General features: G+C 47.3%; 4 protein-coding genes across 5 annotated transcripts; 1 reads left to right on the forward strand and 3 right to left on the reverse strand.

The window, feature by feature from the left end:
• Positions 1-632: 632 nt before the first annotated feature.
• BDCG_08263 (uncharacterized protein) lies at positions 633-3686 on the reverse strand. Its single transcript, XM_045424039.1, has 3 exons — positions 2037-3686; positions 1683-1951; positions 633-1591 (listed from the first exon to the last, which is right to left on the reverse strand). The coding sequence occupies exons 1-3, from the start codon at positions 2480-2482 to the stop codon at positions 1524-1526; spliced, it is 783 nt and encodes a 260-aa protein (XP_045272846.1). The 5' UTR covers positions 2483-3686; the 3' UTR covers positions 633-1523.
• Positions 3687-6661: 2975 nt separating this feature from the next.
• BDCG_08265 (uncharacterized protein) lies at positions 6662-10196 on the reverse strand. The gene is made up of 4 exons (XM_045424040.1): positions 9358-10196; positions 9159-9276; positions 7579-9093; positions 6662-7490 (listed from the first exon to the last, which is right to left on the reverse strand). The coding sequence occupies exons 1-4, from the start codon at positions 9541-9543 to the stop codon at positions 6727-6729; spliced, it is 2583 nt and encodes an 860-aa protein (XP_045272847.1). The 5' UTR covers positions 9544-10196; the 3' UTR covers positions 6662-6726.
• A 138-nt stretch (positions 10197-10334) lies between these two features.
• BDCG_08266 lies at positions 10335-12425 on the reverse strand. 2 transcript variants are annotated; one of them, XM_045424041.1, is made up of 4 exons: positions 12253-12425; positions 12022-12187; positions 11245-11910; positions 10335-11178 (listed from the first exon to the last, which is right to left on the reverse strand). In XM_045424041.1, the coding sequence occupies exons 1-4, from the start codon at positions 12291-12293 to the stop codon at positions 10924-10926; spliced, it is 1128 nt and encodes a 375-aa protein (XP_045282479.1). In that variant the 5' UTR covers positions 12294-12425; the 3' UTR covers positions 10335-10923. The 2 variants fall into 2 exon arrangements, with proteins under 2 accessions (XP_045282479.1, XP_045282480.1); XM_045424042.1 differs by having other exon boundaries at positions 10643-11178; positions 11993-12187.
• A 128-nt stretch (positions 12426-12553) lies between these two features.
• On the forward strand, positions 12554-16668 carry BDCG_08267 (G2/M transition checkpoint protein Sum2). Its single transcript, XM_045424043.1, has 4 exons — positions 12554-12855; positions 12931-12966; positions 13029-13272; positions 13511-16668. The coding sequence occupies exons 1-4, from the start codon at positions 12833-12835 to the stop codon at positions 14993-14995; spliced, it is 1788 nt and encodes a 595-aa protein (XP_045272848.1). The 5' UTR covers positions 12554-12832; the 3' UTR covers positions 14996-16668.
• Positions 16669-16699: the final 31 nt, after the last annotated feature.

The raw sequence follows: 16699 nt of genomic DNA on the forward strand, positions 1-16699 counted from the left end.
GGTGGAATGGTGGATCCACGGTGTAATCACCGTAAATTAACCCTACGTTCTTCCCATATGGATATCAATGCTTCACTTCACATCATCAACAAATTGAGAACCTGGAATAAGTCACAGCAGATCAATCTCCATCAACCAACCAATCAATCAAACCACAGTCACAGCAAACATTTATTTAGTTATCAGACATCTCTCCCCTCCCTCTCTCTCTTCTCTTCTTTCTCTCTTTTGCAGAGTGAGACATCAAACAAAACATCAGAAAATTGTAAGGATATCTTGATCAGTGTGTTAATTTACTAATCTTGCATATATTACATGTCTGTTGTATTTCTAGAAGAAACACCACAGAACAATAATGCATCAGTAGAAACTAACATCTGAAACTCACTCACTCAATCAATGCCTTTGTTCCCGTCCATCTTACAGTTACAGCTCTTACCCCCTCTCGCCTCAACCCTACCTACCTCCCTCCCCCGCAACGAAACAAAAGCAACACCCGGCCCATACCATACCATACCATGTGGTTTGATTGGTTGGTTGCACCCACCAATGACATTCGCCGCCCCTTTTCTTTCTCCAGTATAAACCCTCCAACCACGCTCGAGAGGAGGAAAAAGGAAAAAGGAAAAGGACAGAATAATAATATAAATATATATATATATGTAACTAACTATATATGTCCGCGGCGGGAATATAAAAAAATAAAACAAAAGAATAAGAAAAGAGTAAAAAAATAAAAATAACAAATCATCAATCAATCAGTCGCAATCAACCCAAATTCAACCAAAAGCTCAACGCCACTTTGGACCTTTTTTCTTTCTTTCTTTCTTTCTTTCTTTCTTTCTTTCTTCCTTTCTGTTCCCTTACTCTCTCAACCCTCCTTTCCTTTCTTTTCTATTCCCCGTTTACTCCCGTTTACTCCCGTCATTTCCAATCTCATCCATCCCATCCGCCTCGTGGTCCCTTCCTGGAGCCTGGCCTCTTGCCGGGGTATTGACATTTCTTTCGTGCTTTGTCGCGAGGGGAAACAAAACAACGATGGGACCAGAATCAAGTTAACTCTCTTCTTCTCTTGTTCGTCCCATGGGCATAGCTCATTCCATGAAATCAAACAGTGATAAAAGAAAAGTGGTGAGGTTACGTTTTGTTCTGTTCAAGGAAGCCAGAACGGAAAAAAAAAGAAGGGAAGGAAGAAATTTTTTGGAAATGAAGACCGGCAAAAAGGTGACAAAGAGAATGGAAACCAAGGGAGACGGAAGAAAAAGGATAATGAACAGGAGAAAACAAAGCGAGTGAGAGGCAAGAAACGGCGGTAATGGTAAAAGAGAGAGAGCAGAAAGAAAAGTAAAAGTAAAAAGCCGAAAAGTTGACGATGAACGATGTAAATTGGATTGACGACGGATGCGATGAGGGAAGGAAGCTAGCCCCCTCCCGAGTTAAAACCACTACTACAATTTTTTGCAGAGAAAGAAAGAATAGAATCAACAGCAGTAGTAGCATCAGCAGAGGCATCAGTAGCAAATCTAAGCAACAGCCATCTGAGCACCGTTTGGCCGGAGGACGTTCTGAGCATATCTGCCGCCGAAGTTACCTGGGGAAGGGAAAAAAAAAAGGTATTCGTTAGCATACAATCCCCCACTCGAAAAGTAGACAAAAATGTAGAAAGGATAATTAAAACATACCAGGAGGCCCATAGTTGCAAACGGTATTCCAGCGCAGATGGTTTGAGCACTTGACAGTAGCGCAGCCGACAACGGTAGTGCCCTTCCACACGATCTGGGTGAAGTGACCCCATTTCGAGAAGTTGCTCATGTCTGGGTTGGCTTGGCCGTACATGCCAGCGAACAGGCCGGCCTCGTCGTTGTACATCATGTTTGTAATCATCTTGCCGATGTCCTGGGGTGGGATGCCGTAGCCGATGTTTTGGCCGTAGGACTCGCCGCCGACGGAGCTGGGAGAGGTGTCAGTTCACATTTGGCTTCCTTTTCTTTTTCATTTCATTTTTTTCCTCATTAGGGAATAAATTGTCTACTCACGTATCATGTTCGAAGACGCATTTGGAGGCAACGGTGTGGGCGTAGCTGGCCAGGTTGTTGGCCCAGGTGAGGGCGGGCGCGGAGTGGTTGGAGCGATGGATGTTGTGGTGGTAGAGCACCTTGGATTGGTAGTCATTGCCGTAGGTTGGGGGGGGAGGAGGAGGCTTGTTCACTGGCTCCTTTGGTGGTGGTTGAGGTTTGGGCTGGGGCTCGGGCTCGGGCTCGGGCTTGGGCTCGGGGGCAGGAGGGGGGGCAGAGCCCTCATCCTTGGGGGGAGCATCAGGAGCAGGCGCCGGGGGAGGAGTGGGAGTGGGAGTGGGAGCGCCGGCAGTTACGTATTCGGTGACGGTGACGATGGTGAGATCGGTCTCGTAGGCTCTGGGCAGGAGCGGGGAGGAGAGCGCACCGGCGGCCAAGAAGGCAGAGAGGAGGAGGGAGGATCGCATGGTTTCTAGTTTCTGATATTTGAAATTGTCTTGCTCTTTTTCCTTTTCTTTTTCTTCTTCAATTGTTTCCCTTCTACCCAAGTAGGAGAGATATCAATAGAATATAAAAAAAAATTGTCGGGGTCGTAGGGGACGTCGTCGTCAAGTCGTCGTCGTCGGGTGTTGGGGATATCAGCCAGGACAATATAGGGGGTCACGAAGGAAGATTTAGAGAAACGAAGGACGCGATAATTGGCGACGTTCTTTGATGATTGTCTTTCTCTTTTGTAATTTCACACACACAGATCAACTGTGAGCGATGAGAGGGGGGAGGTGAGGGAGAGGAAGACAGAGAGGGGGAATTGGACGGGCGGAGAGCAGAATCTGACCAAGGCAGACGGAAGAGAGTGTATACAAGTTTTCCTGGAGGAGGCAAGATTCTGACACACGCGAAAAGGAGTGACGAGAACAGCAAGGAGGCAAGCAGGTTGGCAGGCGCACTTTGAAAGAGCGAAAAGTGCACAGCAACAAAAGGATGGAAAGCGAAGAAGAAGAAGAAGAAGAACGCGGGAGAGCGGGCAGGGAAGAAGCCGAAAGGAGAGGCGGCGGTATATATGTAACTAAAGGAGAGGAGAGAGTAAGAGAGAATAATAGAAGAGAGAAGAGAAGAAGAGAAAGAAAGACATTACGCAGCGTAACTATGTCAGGAGGACTATAACTGGCTAATGTCCGTCGTCGTCTCCCAGCGAACGAGGGATGTGAAATGAGCCAAGCCCGCGGGCTGGGCTGGGCTGCGATGGGCTGCAACCGGGCTGCAACCGGGCTGTTCTTAGGGTGTTCTTAGGCTGTGATAGGCTGCTATCGGCTGCTATAGGCTGCCATGACAGGCGGGTTCCTGGTTCCTGGCAGCGTGAAACAAGCCAGGAGCAGCCCTGGAAACCTGGAAACCCCCCGTCCAGCAATAAATAATACTAGATACATCCATACATCCATACGTACCAACACGATGGGAACGGAAACACGAGGGATTGTTTCACTCTCATCAAAGTATACATCGTTTTCTCTTTATTAAACATCAAAGTTGACGCACACTATCATATTAATGAACAATACATACATACATTCCACTCGATGCCGGCATGGCATGTTCCTCCACATTAACTTAGCTCCTGAGATTGAGATTGACTCGGCGCCCGCCCATGGAAACAGCCCGTCTTAGCCAGGTACCGCAACCTTCTTGTATATACGGTACTGTGTCTGTACCAGGGTTTTCCAAGCGGCCTAGCCTCACACTAATCAGCCCCCGGCGCCCCACCGCCCCGAGCCTAATAAGACAGGCTACGTTCGTGCGTGCAGCTGCCAAGCGACACGGAAGATTAGCAGCTGCACGCCCGCTCACGCTTCCGTGGATATCAGATAGGGATTGGAGACTTCAGACAGATCAAGTCCTGTGGTGTGTGGAAGTCGAATACATATGTGTATATATATATATGCCTACAGCTTGATATCCTCGCTATTAACAGACATATGCTCATTACATCTACATGTACATGTACTGTGTACGTATACAGGATCTAGGTGTGTTCACAATCACCTGTCAGACTGATACATGCCTGGCCTGCCCCTCCCTCCCAGTCGCTGCAAGTCAGGGGCCTGTCTTACCCAGCTTTCCAGGACCAAGTCCCCTGCCAACCACGCCCTGGCTGCTGGCCCGTTTGCACCCACTGCCGCCCTCCCTATTATTGGCTGGCCTCGTTAAATGAGAAATGTGCTGGTCGTTTTTTATTTTCTTTTTTTGTTTCTTGGTTTTGGTTTCTGACAAACCTGTATTCCGTTTACGCAGTTTATTTTACAACTCCAACTGGTTGTCACAGTACTCCGTACGGAGTACAGAGTATGCGCTGGACCCTTGCTGTGATGTGATGACGGTGATGTGTTTCTCTGCCAGCCAGTTACGGAGTACGCTGTACGCAGCGCACGTGTACAGTCCAGTCAACACCGATCCCGACCAATCAAGTTAGCCTGTCCGTTTTCTCTCGTCTCATTTGATGAATAATGAATGTCTTGCATCTCACGCAAGTTGGTGGGATTTGAGATTTGTATTTTGGATTTGGAAGGTCTGTTAGTTTTGGCCTGCTGTTTTTGTAAGAGATTTTTTATCCAGTAACTTACAACCCATCTAATAACTGACTCCTTCCATCATATCTTCAAAGAGGACGATAAATAATTTTTCCCAACAATGCGAAACAATTCCCTCCTACTCCGTACGTACAACTTTTTATCAATACCATTGTCATGCAAGAGAAGAAGGGAAAAAAGCCGAAACGGCATTCGTTTGTCCAACCGCCCTGCAGCTCCTGTCCGTTTCAGACCAACAAACCTGTCCACGTTCATGGGATTTTTTCTTTTTTTCTTCTCTCTTTTTTTTTTCCCCCTTGTAACTAGTTAGTGGTGGACCTTACTTGCCCCCACCACCAAGAATTAAGATCAAGGATCTGGACTTCGATCTCGCCCATTTTTTTGAAACAATCCCACAAAACCATCCATATCCATATCCTGGGGAAATACTTCATTTTTAGTAGCTAGCTAACTTGCATGAATAATAATGGAGTGATGTATGTACTGTACATGTGAAGTACAACGTGTCAAGCACCGAGGAAACATAGAAGAAGGGAGATAAAAAAGAAGAAGCTGAACCTTCCATGAGCCGTCAGTAGTTATCCTTTAACAAGTTAATGAATGCACATATAGGCGTACGGAGTACACGTACAGTACATGTGCTACCTACCCTACCCGGCCCGACCGGGTAACTACTACTAGGTAGTTAGGGCCTACGGGCCTTTGGAGCCCCGACTGATCGCCATCATCAATCTCGTTTATCCACAAGAGAGAGATTAATTGTAGTTAGATGGATCGAGGAATTGGCCGAAATCTTGCCCCGTCAAATTCCTTGTCCTTTTTCCTCTTTTTTGCCTTTCCGGTGTCTGGGCCCGCGAATATACTGTATCATTGGGGTATGAAATTGTTGCTCCTTGCCATTCCCCTCGCCGTTTCAAATAACCTGGTTCTTGATCTTGCCTGGGATTATCTACTCTCTACGGAGTATGTATGTATATATACACACCAGACATCATCTCATCCATTATCACAATAGATATAGCGTATGCCATCTGTCTTCACCTCATCCCACAAATGTGAGACGGGAGATTGATGGTGATCATGGTGATCATGATGGCGGCGATGATGATGTGCTAATTGAGCAAGATAAAAGCCAAAGCTCGTCGACTGACCAGGCTAGACTAGACTTGCCTGATGGAGTTGAAAAGTAGTCATTGACCGGTGTAGAAAAGCAGGATGAAGAGAATGAATTAATGGAAGAACGAAATACTTCTGGTTCTTCTTCTTTCTTGCCTGCCTGCTTGCCTGCTTGCTCTCTGACCACATCTGAGACCGTATATAAACAGGAGAGGGGGAGGATTATGAGCCAAGCAGCCTACCCACAGATCATCTTTTTTTAAAAGACCTGGTTTTTTGATCAAACTCCCTTATCACAGCCAGGCAATGGATTCTCGACGATGCCAGAAATAATGAGGGAGGCATTCATTTACTGCAGCTTCGGATCTATACTTACCAGCAGCAGGATGCAGCGAATTTTTTACATTTGAGACAGCGCCCAGAGAACCCAATAATGCATGCGTTTTTGACAAGGATTAAGCAAGTTACAGTACTTGTTTGAGCAAACCCATGGAAAGAGATGATTAGGTAGTTAGACAGTGATTCTACACAACAACATGCGAGTTGAGAAATTATTGTACAGTACATACATACGTACGGATTAGATAGACAGGTAGGAGTATGAATACATATTGGAGTGGTTGCATCATCATGACATAGCGAACCGAAATAATCCAAACACAAAACCGAAAACTAAATAAATAAAAAATAAAAATAATACCAGGTTCAAACTTGTTGGTTAGGGGTCAGCGCTTTTTGTTCTCTTGCGTCTCACTTGCATCTCAAATCTCAAGTCTCGATATTTTCTCTCTCCCCTCAGCCTGCTAGTTACAGTTATTTTATCAACCCAAAAAGGAAAAAAGAAAGAAAAGAAAAAGAAGAGGGGTTGAAATGAGACCCAAAAAATAAAAATAAAAATAAAAATAAAATAATATAAAAAATTAAAAAAAAAAAAAAAAAAAAAAAAAAACCTCCAACTGTTAAACATTTAAAACATTAAAAGTCCGTTTAAAGCATATACAAACCCCCTTTTAGATATCAACAACCCGGCACGACCCCGCCTCGCAGACAAGCAAGTAATTCTTCCCAGGCCGTACATCCCTCAGTAAAATATTGCGTCTCCGCAACCAGCTGGATTTCCGCACGCTATCTGACACAGCAGCATCACTATCGCCGGCGGTACGTACATCGATGATAGAAACGGCCGCAGTGGACGTGGACGCAGCCGCCCCGGCCTCCGCGCGTGCCCTGCGAATAACCACCTCGCGCGCTAAGAGAGGAGAGGCCGTTACTACCGGCACGGGCACCGGCGCCGCCTCGCCCGCGGCATTCTCCTCCATCTTCATCTCGACATCGCCCGCATCCTCGCCTTTAGCTTCAGCGGCTTCGCCCTGATCACTCTGCCCAATCACGCCCACAATCCCCTTCACGCCCACCTCTAGCCCGACAATGACATCCAGCAGCCCGACGAAGAGGAATGGGTGCTGCATGATCTCCACTGCGAAGGCGTTGACGGTCTCCCGCGCCAGGCGCTTGTAGGTGTCGTCTTCGAGGAGGGTGGAGAGGCGGAGGAGGTTTTGCGCTATGACGCCGTTGGGTGAGGGGGTTGAGGCGTCTGTGCCGGTTTTGAGACGGAAGAGCGGGGCGGGGTGTGCGGAGGCTTGATGGATGGTTGAAGGGGTGGTGTAGTAGCCTGTAGAAGAGGATGGGGCTGGGGTGGATTCGGTGGTTATGCTGGTTCTTGGGGAGGGGGTAGGGGTAGGGCCTTGGGCGAGGAAGTATGTGTTTAGGTATTCTGATAAGGGGGGAGTGGTTGTTAGATTGATCAGTTTTGATAGGACCACATTATTTATATCGAGGGTGGGTGATTTTTGTGAACTTACGTTGTAGCTGCTCTGCAAATTGCAGATAGCCATCATCAAACGTCGCTTCGTAGAGATCAATAAGTCCAGAGGCGAGATATGAATAGTCGTCAGCGAAGCCGGGAGTATCCCCCCTCTCACCGTCGCGGTAGATGCGCCAGAGTTGACCGGATGCAGGGTCAAAGAGGTTCTGCCTGATAAACTTCGCTGCGTTCTCCGCGGCCAGCCTGAATTCCTGTGCCTTGGCTCTATCCACATTCTCAAGTACAACACTACATTTGGCCAGCGCGCCGATGGCAAGCCCGTTCCACGAGACGATAATCTTATCATCTAGCCCTGGACGCACCCGCTTGCTCTCGCGATATTCACGCAATTTCTCTCTAGAGGCCTTGATAATCTTAACAACCTCCTCCTCGCTTAATCCGAACTCCTTCGCAAGTTTTGCGGGGGTAACTTTGATGCTGAGAACGTTTTGGTTTATGAACTCATCATGTGGATCATTTCCTCGCGCGACGTTTCCATCTGGTAACACCCCCCAGTGACGAGCACATACGTCCGCATCTCGCTGGCCAAGAATCTGTTTGAATTCCTTATGTGTCCAGACGTAAAATGCCCCTTCTCTCTTGTCCGTGTCGCTCGGGGTGGGTAGGCTGTCCGCGTCTTCTGATGAATAAAAGCCACCTGTCGGTGACAATATTGGCGGACTTGTGATATATGTTGCGATATCATATATGGCACCCAGTAACTCCGGGTTGTGAGCAGAGTCAAAAGCGTCAACGTAAACATTCAGTAGCTGGGCTTGGTCGTAGAGCATTTTCTCAAAATGGGGTAGACTCCAGTCTGCCGTTACGCTATACCGTGCAAATCCATGTCCGATCTGGTCATGGATACCTCCCCGGGACATGGAAATAAGGGTTTTAGTAGCCATTTCAAGAGCACGGGAGCATTCATCATACCCAACAATGTCGGAGACGGCACTGGGATATCTAGAAAGATTAATCAGGAAGCTCAAATTGGCCGGAGTGGCGAATTTAGGTGCTCTGGAGAATCCCCCATTGACAGGATCAAACCGCGACGCAAAATGCTGATACGATTCCTCCAGCAGCTCAACCTCAAGATCCTCATCCGCATCCGCAGCCTTCTGCTTAGAGTGGGTACCCTCTTCTGCAAATTCACGGAGCTGCTTCGTAATATCTTTTGCACTTTCACGACACCTCAATTGTTGTGTCTGCCACACATCTCGCAGCTTTTCTAAGATGTCGATGAAGGTAACATGCCCCTCTCCGCCGAGTGCGGGCAACGTACTGGAATGTGGACCCGGCCAGTATGTGCCTCCAAAGACCGGTTCTAGATCCGGCGTGAGGAAAACGTTTAACGGCCACCCGCCAGAACCAGTGGTGGCCTGCACATAGTTCATGTATACTTCATCGATATCTGGGCGTTCTTCTCGGTCCAGTTTTATAGGGATAAATGACTTGTTCAGTATTGCCGCAACTTCAGGAGACATAAAAGACTCTTTCTCCATAACATGACACCCTAAGTCCGAATGTGTCAGTTACGTCGCTGCTTCCAGGGTACAATAACAGGATCGAGTTACCGACAGTGACATGCAGAATATCCAATACTCAGGAAGACCATGCGGTTGAGTTTTTTAGCTAAGGTAATTGCTTCTGAATCCCACATTTGCCAGGCGACTGGGTTATTCATGTGGCCGCGAACCTAGACGAAGAAATTAACACACTTTTTCTATTTGCGTAATAGCTATTCCACCCTTTCTCATAGATTGGTAGGTGTATTCACATAAGGCGATTTGCTCTGACTGAGGCGATTGACAAGCTCATGCGCCAGTCCAGTTCCCGCCCCCGCCTCTGATGCTCGTCTCTGCGATAAGGAAGCCATGCCGACGGTTGCCCTGAAGTTTCGTACAGAGGACCGTCTTCCAATTTTATAAAAATTTATCCTTGCAGCTGAAGATATAATGTTCATAGAACGGATACGTTCCCGTGTCAGTATATATGCGTTTGATCTGAGTGACGATTGTTTAGTACAGTACAATGGTTAATGCGGCCACCTGGTAGCGCCTTGGCGTGGGAAACCAAGGCGTGTGGGTTCGAAACCCGCAGGGGATACATTAAATCCGGAACTCAAGCACCTCAGGTTCCTAATAAATACAGAGGTGTACAAATCGCTCCAACAAATCGCTCTATGTTCCTGGGATGGGAAGTTATTATCGCATGTATTTAATTGTCACTCCTTTGTATTTCCTATGTTCTTGTTATCTTGGCGTGGTCTCAACACCTGTATTTCCTCCTGTATAACCAACACTTGGCCTGTATTTAACATCACGCAAGGACTCATCATAAGCTCCGCTTGCATATATGAGTATAATGGAAGAATAATAATAATAAATAATAGTACAGTACAATGCAGACAGGGCTTCAAGTGTAGGGAGTTGGCAAGGTGCCTCAGTGGAACTGAGGGGAAACTCGTATGTGGTTATTCTTTGTTTTAGCTGTACTCTCCAGCAACGTAGAAGTGCAAGATATAAAAAAAATGATAAGGTGAGGATATTCCGGCCCTCATGCCAATCCTATGCCTTGAGGACGGTTGGATGGCTCCGGCGAAAAGTGATGACTTGCACTAAGAATTTAAGCTGAAATACTAATACCGGCATTAAGTATTGCCGTTCCATCCCTTAATTAAGAGGGTGGGCTTATAGAGGCCAATGCGCCTAGCTAGCCCACTAGCTCACTGCCTAAATCCTAGGTGGTGTGGCCTGGAGATTTATTACACTAGTAAGCATATTTCAGTATAAATTCTTAGTGTGAGACAAAACTTTTTGCAGGGACTCGTACAGAGTACTTCAGTTTAGATAACAGCAACATCGGGCTGAGGAAATCCAATGACGGGAACTGCCCAACTGTAGGCTACTACTGGGGCAAAAGAGCTCAGTCACCACCAGCGCACTGCTGGTAGAAGGGCCGATCAACCCGGGACCCCCAACACCAACAGCATCCTAGCACGTGATATAAATTCTCACCCCACTGGAGAGCTTCAGGTTGCGCCCGAACTGCACAGGATACGATACCATATTAAACAGAATGAGTATTTGTATTTTATTCATTTCTACACAATGCAGCATGGATGAAGACCGTTTGATGATACCCTTGCGGGCTTGTACTGTGAGGCTTCCCCACCCACCATACAACGAATTGCTGTGTCTGATCAGAACATAGCTGTAGAAGAGGATTTAGTGCGTAGTCCACATAACAAGCATCTGGCGCAGGGATTCAACAGGGAGACATTAGATTTTATCTTTCCATTCATGAATATCTTTCATATTTCTTCACAAGTATTTACCGAAATCTAGTCGTGGCCCATCAATTCCGCAAGTTCTCTCTCCTCTTCCTCCGTTAATAGTGATGTAGGGATATCATTCACCTCTTCGTCCTCCTGAGCTGTACTTTCAGCCTTTGCTTTGGCCGCTTCAAGCTGAGTTGGGTCAAGCGACCACTGTCGTATCGTGGCATCAATGCTGATACTAACAACAGTTGACCCAACTAGTAGGAGCCCACTAACTTCTTCAAAATGGCCAGAGTATGTATGGTGCAATTTTCCAGTCTTCAGCCAGTTAGCAAACGAAATATACCTGAAAGGAAGACGAGAGGAAAAAAGCTGCTAACTCACCGCACGATTCCACACGCGCACTTCCTCATCCCGACATCCCGTTACCACCCAGCCGCCCCGTTCATGCACAACAACATCCCTGACAAAGTCTGGATGTTCTAACGTCATATCTGTTTTCCATTTCGACTCCCTAGAGATGCATTTGGCAGTTTTATCCGCCGAAGCTGTCCATAGGTCGCCATCTGCATCGAAAAAAAGCTTATAAACGCTTGTCTCATGTTCCAAGATTGGTTCTGAAAGGGACTGTTCCTTGAATGGGGCGGAAAGTGGGAAATGTCGAATGCTACGATCACTTCCTGAACTGAAGACAGTAATTCGGGTCGGGTCTTCATCGGAAACAAGAGGGTCGATGGCGAGGTGTAGCACTCCGCGGCTATAATCTCTAAAGACATGTAATCTTTCACCCGTGCGGATGCTCCAGATTATGATTTCACCATCGGCGCCGCCGGATAGGAGTAAATCCTCACCATCAAGCCTCTGGGATACGACGGTCTTTACGAAGTCGGCGTGGCCCTTGTATCTCTGTCTTAGCGTTCGCGAAGCAACGTCCCAGCTCCATATCGTCTTATCCCAGCACCCAGCAAAGATAGTTGTGCCGTCGGGGGAGAAGCAAATACTCGTTAATGGGGCAGTCGGCCCCCGATAAAGTGCTGTAGTTTTACCTGTCTTTTAACCCAGATAACAATCAGCTTCGAAGGAGGTTTGAAGACAATAAAAGTAAAAAATAAAAACACATCTCTACCCATACCATGACCAACACGGATTGTGCTCACCTACTTCAAGCACCACTTTTCTGAGAAGCCCTGCACTCTCAGCAACGTAGATAGAGGAGTTGCTGGAGGGATCAGCGACAATTGCTAGTAGTTTGCTTTGAAGTTTGATAGGGTCTCCATTCGAATTTTCTGATTTCTCAGCCTTGCGACGGATTTCCTCCAGAGAAGTGCTCGGGGGAAGTCAGCATCCTGGCCAACTTCAGCTGCGGTATGGGGGGTAGAAGGGAAGACCAACTCTGTCTGAAAGAAGTCATCCCGATGTGAAGACTGAGCCATCGTTGCAAAATAACCCTTCACCTAGAGGCTCACAAAGCCACCTGGGATATCCAGATTGTTAAAATTCCAGTCGAATTGTGTATCCCTCTTTACACTGTGAATTGAGCAATCTTCCTCCCGCCAGGACCCCGCTATATATGGACGTTAGAGAGACAAACAGTACAAACAGCGCTAGTCCTGACTAGGCTAGATCTCCAGCTGCTCAAGCGGCGCTTCCGCCTTCCCGTAGCGAGCCTTTTTCCACAACCAAAACGAGCTCTGCTGGATTTTCACTTCATCTTCCCATCTTCCATCTTCCATCTTCCATCTTCCATCTTCCATCTTCCTCTTCTCCTTCGCTTCCTCTATCCACACAACCTACCCCCATCTCCCTCCACCCCCCTTAATTCAGCTCTCAAATTCGCCTCTCTCACACAATCCCCTCCTGTTTTCATTACCTGTTGTCTTCTTCCATTGTTCGCCTCGTCGCTCCTCTGGCGTTCGAAGTACTGTTCTCTTTCCGCTGAGTTGCGCGACTACGCGCAGAACCTTCATTCATCATGGATATGAACCATTTCATAGGGTCCGTCATTCCCCGATTCCCTTTTTAATCACGCAGCTAAAGGTTCGGGTCTTGAAACTAACACGAGGCCGATAGACAGCGATTTAACTTGATATCGAAGAGTGATATTCGGTTCGAGCGGCTCCTTGATCCCGTTGCTGATCCGTAGGCTCTGGAGCTGACTGGTGTCACAGCTACGTTGGCACTCTCCATGAAATAAACCCAGAGGACTCTACCATTGCCCTGGAAAATGTCATTTCACACGGCACTGAAGGTAGACGTGGCAATCCTGCAGAGGAAATTGCACCGTCTACTAGCGTGTACGAATATATTGTCTTCCGTGGAAGTGACGTAAAGGATATTAGTGTTGCAGAGGAGCAGAAAGAAAACCAGCAACCCGAACCTCCTCAAGTGCCGAATGATCCTGCTATCCTTGGTGTAAGTTAAACCGTACTTTTACTTCCCTTATAATGGTGATTCGTCGTCGAAAACCCACCTAGCCGTTGATCTTATGATGAAACATTCCGGATGTAAATCACAGACCTGTTCTGAAAGCGCAAAACCCCATGTGGATTCTTTCCGTTGCCTTCCTTCTGATCAAGATCTTATGTTATTTATCTCCCTCTTACTACTGCTTTGGAGTCATTGATCCATGATTAACCAAAAGCATTGACAGAGTGGAACGCGACCAGCACCTGCCCAAGGGCCTCCTCGTGGCCAATCAAATCAGTTTCCCCCTCCACCCCCTGGTGCGCGTCAACCACCCCCTGGCTATCCTCAACAACCTCCGTTCCCCGGATATTATAATCCGTATGGGCAGCGGTTTGGCCCTCCCGGTTTTCCTCCTGGTCCTGGTTTTCCTAATGCTCCTTACGGTGCTCCGCAAGGATGGTATCCTCCTCCTGGCCAAGGCTTTCCACAGCCACCTGGTCAATTCCCACAGCCACAAATGCCCATTGGCCCTCCTCAACAGCCCCAGCAAGGACAGCAGCAGCAACGTGCTAGCGGTCCCCAACCTCCCCAGCCGCCAAGTGCACCAAAGCCGACCTCAGAGCTCCCTGTTGGTGACAAGGTGCCTGGCAAACCCGTAACTCCAGCCTCCACCAAACCCCCTCCCCCAACAGAACCAAAGCCCTCCACCCCTAAATCCACTGCTCCTACCACTCTCCCAACGATAGCGCAGAAACAAGCTGCAGCAGCTCCAGTAGCCAGTGTAGCGCCCATTTTGCCAGCTGCAGTTGCAGCTACACCGGCATCTAGCACCCCTTCCAAAACCCCACTTGTTGGGCCAAAAGTTGGAAGGGTTGTGCCTGCTATACCTATTTCAAAACCAGCTGTTCCCAGTATAACCGCTGCAACTGTTACTGGTACCTCAGGTAGCGCTACTACCCAGTCGCCTGTGCAAAATACCCGAGCTACGTCCACAGCGATGCAGGACGCAACCCGGGCGGCTACCGCTGCTGTGGCCGCTGCGATGGCCAAACTTCCTCAGCCTCCCACCCAGGGCTCACAACCGGGCGATCCAGCGGTTGAGACAGTAACCAAGAAGGTGAATGAGATGAAGCCGTTTGACGGGGATCGGGCTCCTCGTGGTGCACATCAAAACACTCGCGGCGGTCGAGGTGGTCATCGTGGAGGCCATCACCATCCCCAGCCTAAGAAAGTTGAAGTTCCCACCACTGATTACGATTTCGAGTCAGCAAATGCCAAATTTAACAAACAAGACCTCGTGAAGGAAGCAATTGCTTCTGGCTCTCCACTTGGGGAATCCGAACATCACGCAGTGAACGGGGCGAACCCTACTGAAGGTGCAGACAAAATTAATGGGACTGGAGCTCACGTAGCCTATAATAAAGCGTCTTCATTTTTTGATAACATCTCGAGCGAAAGCCGTGATCGTGAAGAAGGTGCGCGTGGCAAGACGAGTGGTAGAGAGTGGCGCGGTGAGGAGGAGAAGAAGAATATTGAGACGTTTGGCCAAGGAAGTATCGATGGTGGCTACCGTGGCGGATATCGAGGACGCGGAAGAGGTCGGGGCTATGGTGGACTTCGTGGTGGTAGAGGCGCCTACACTCGAGGCTACACTGGTGGACGTGGACGAGGAGGGTTCCGTGGGGGGAGAGGTGCATCGCAGGCCACCGGAGTTCCAACTTCGTCATAGTCCCTACCGTCTCACTTTCGACATTGTTCTCCCTCCCGCCAATGGATGATCCCGGTTTCTCAATGCTGTATCAAATCGGGATTCCCCTCTTGAACAACGTTTGCTACAATGCTAGGGAGAACAAATTTTTTCAATACTTGACGAATAGCGTTTCTTTCCTAGTGATGATTTGAAATTTTGGAACCTCAGGGTTCTCGCCTTCCTTTTTTCGCCTGTGATCTCCCTCGCTGACATTGAGAACTGTATTATTCCTTTCCCCCTTTCTTGTGTCCCTTCATTTTTTCTTTTTTCTTGGTGGTGTACCTTTAATGTCCTGTTGTCTTTGGGCTCCGTCTTACATGCCAAAGTTTTTCTGGCGTTGGGCCATTTCCAACCCATTTCCCATTTCCCATTTCCCTGGGTGGGTTTTCTTTTGTTCGTTTGTGCTCTTCAAAAACGGCATATTCGCACGTAAATTGTGGGCTATGTACTTTGTCCTTTAACTTACTTCTTATGGCGTGCTATGGGACCGGGGAGGTTTTAGCGATCTGCGAAATTGACGAAAGTTTTTTTTTTTTTTTTTTTTTTTTTTTTTGTTGCGAGGGAAGAAGAGGGAAGGACATTCTTCTTTGATTAACTATTATCATGGGATGTATTACCTACTTGCTATTTTATCTCCATTTCATGTGATCCTTTTTTTCCCTTTTTGTCTCTGATTCTAGCCACGAACTACCTGTGATGTTTTTCGATTCTTGTTCGTGTTTATTATTTTATACTCCCATTCGCTAGTTTGTTTTTTCTTTCTTTTTTATCCTCCCCCGTTGCATTTATTTGCGTCCTACAATCATCCTTTTCGTTTTCCGCATTTGTCGTGCTTGATTTTCGTACTCTTTGTTCTCATCCACCCCCCTTTTCCGCTATATGTTTGTTCATTGATATGGGATGTGTCTATGCATTCAGGAGGCCATGATACATTGTGTGGTCTGGTATAAATTCTCTCTCCATCCTTTCTTTCAGAGGAAGTGAATTGGGGCTGTTTTTCACTCACTACACTATTTTGTTGTCTTGGTGCATGTTAAAAAGATGTAATTTATACACAGACACAGTCACGAACACGGACACCACAACACCCCCTCCCCCCATTGGAAATTCGAAGAAAAACGAAAAATGCGGAGTCGATAATACAGATTATATATGAGCTTATGAGCCTAAACGAAATATAATAATCATAAAAGTGGCCATTGTAATAGGGGTGTGCTATTCGACTTCGACATGAAAGGATCTTTGATTCTTCCTCCTATGTATTTTTGTTGTACTTTAAGAGAAATATCTAGCTGGGTATTAAGACCCGCTTTTGAATGTGTCCTCTACGCTGTATAGTTATGCCAAGTTACGGTGTTGCTTGAAGTGTTGTGTGGGAAGCTCTGTTTCACATGCAGGCGAGCAGCCAGGGGTACAAACTCCCGGCGATCGAACAGAAGAAATACACCACTCTATAGCCGCCTTCAGCAAGTCGTTTTTTTCATAAATAGATGAGTACTAGTATCTTACTCTCTCCTGCTTGAATGCCATACGTATTTATACACATACTATCCATCTTGGTAGAAATAGCAAAAGAACGAAGAACAGAGTCACGATATTGCAACAGGTGAAGAAGTTTCTTGCCGGAATGGATGACTAAGCCGCGGGCCGCATGTCTGCTATTATTGAAGCCGCGGTTCGGAG

This window comes from Blastomyces dermatitidis (assembly GCF_000003525.1).
Source record: "Blastomyces dermatitidis ER-3 genomic scaffold supercont1.10, whole genome shotgun sequence".
Lineage (NCBI taxonomy): Eukaryota > Fungi > Ascomycota > Eurotiomycetes > Onygenales > Ajellomycetaceae > Blastomyces > Blastomyces dermatitidis.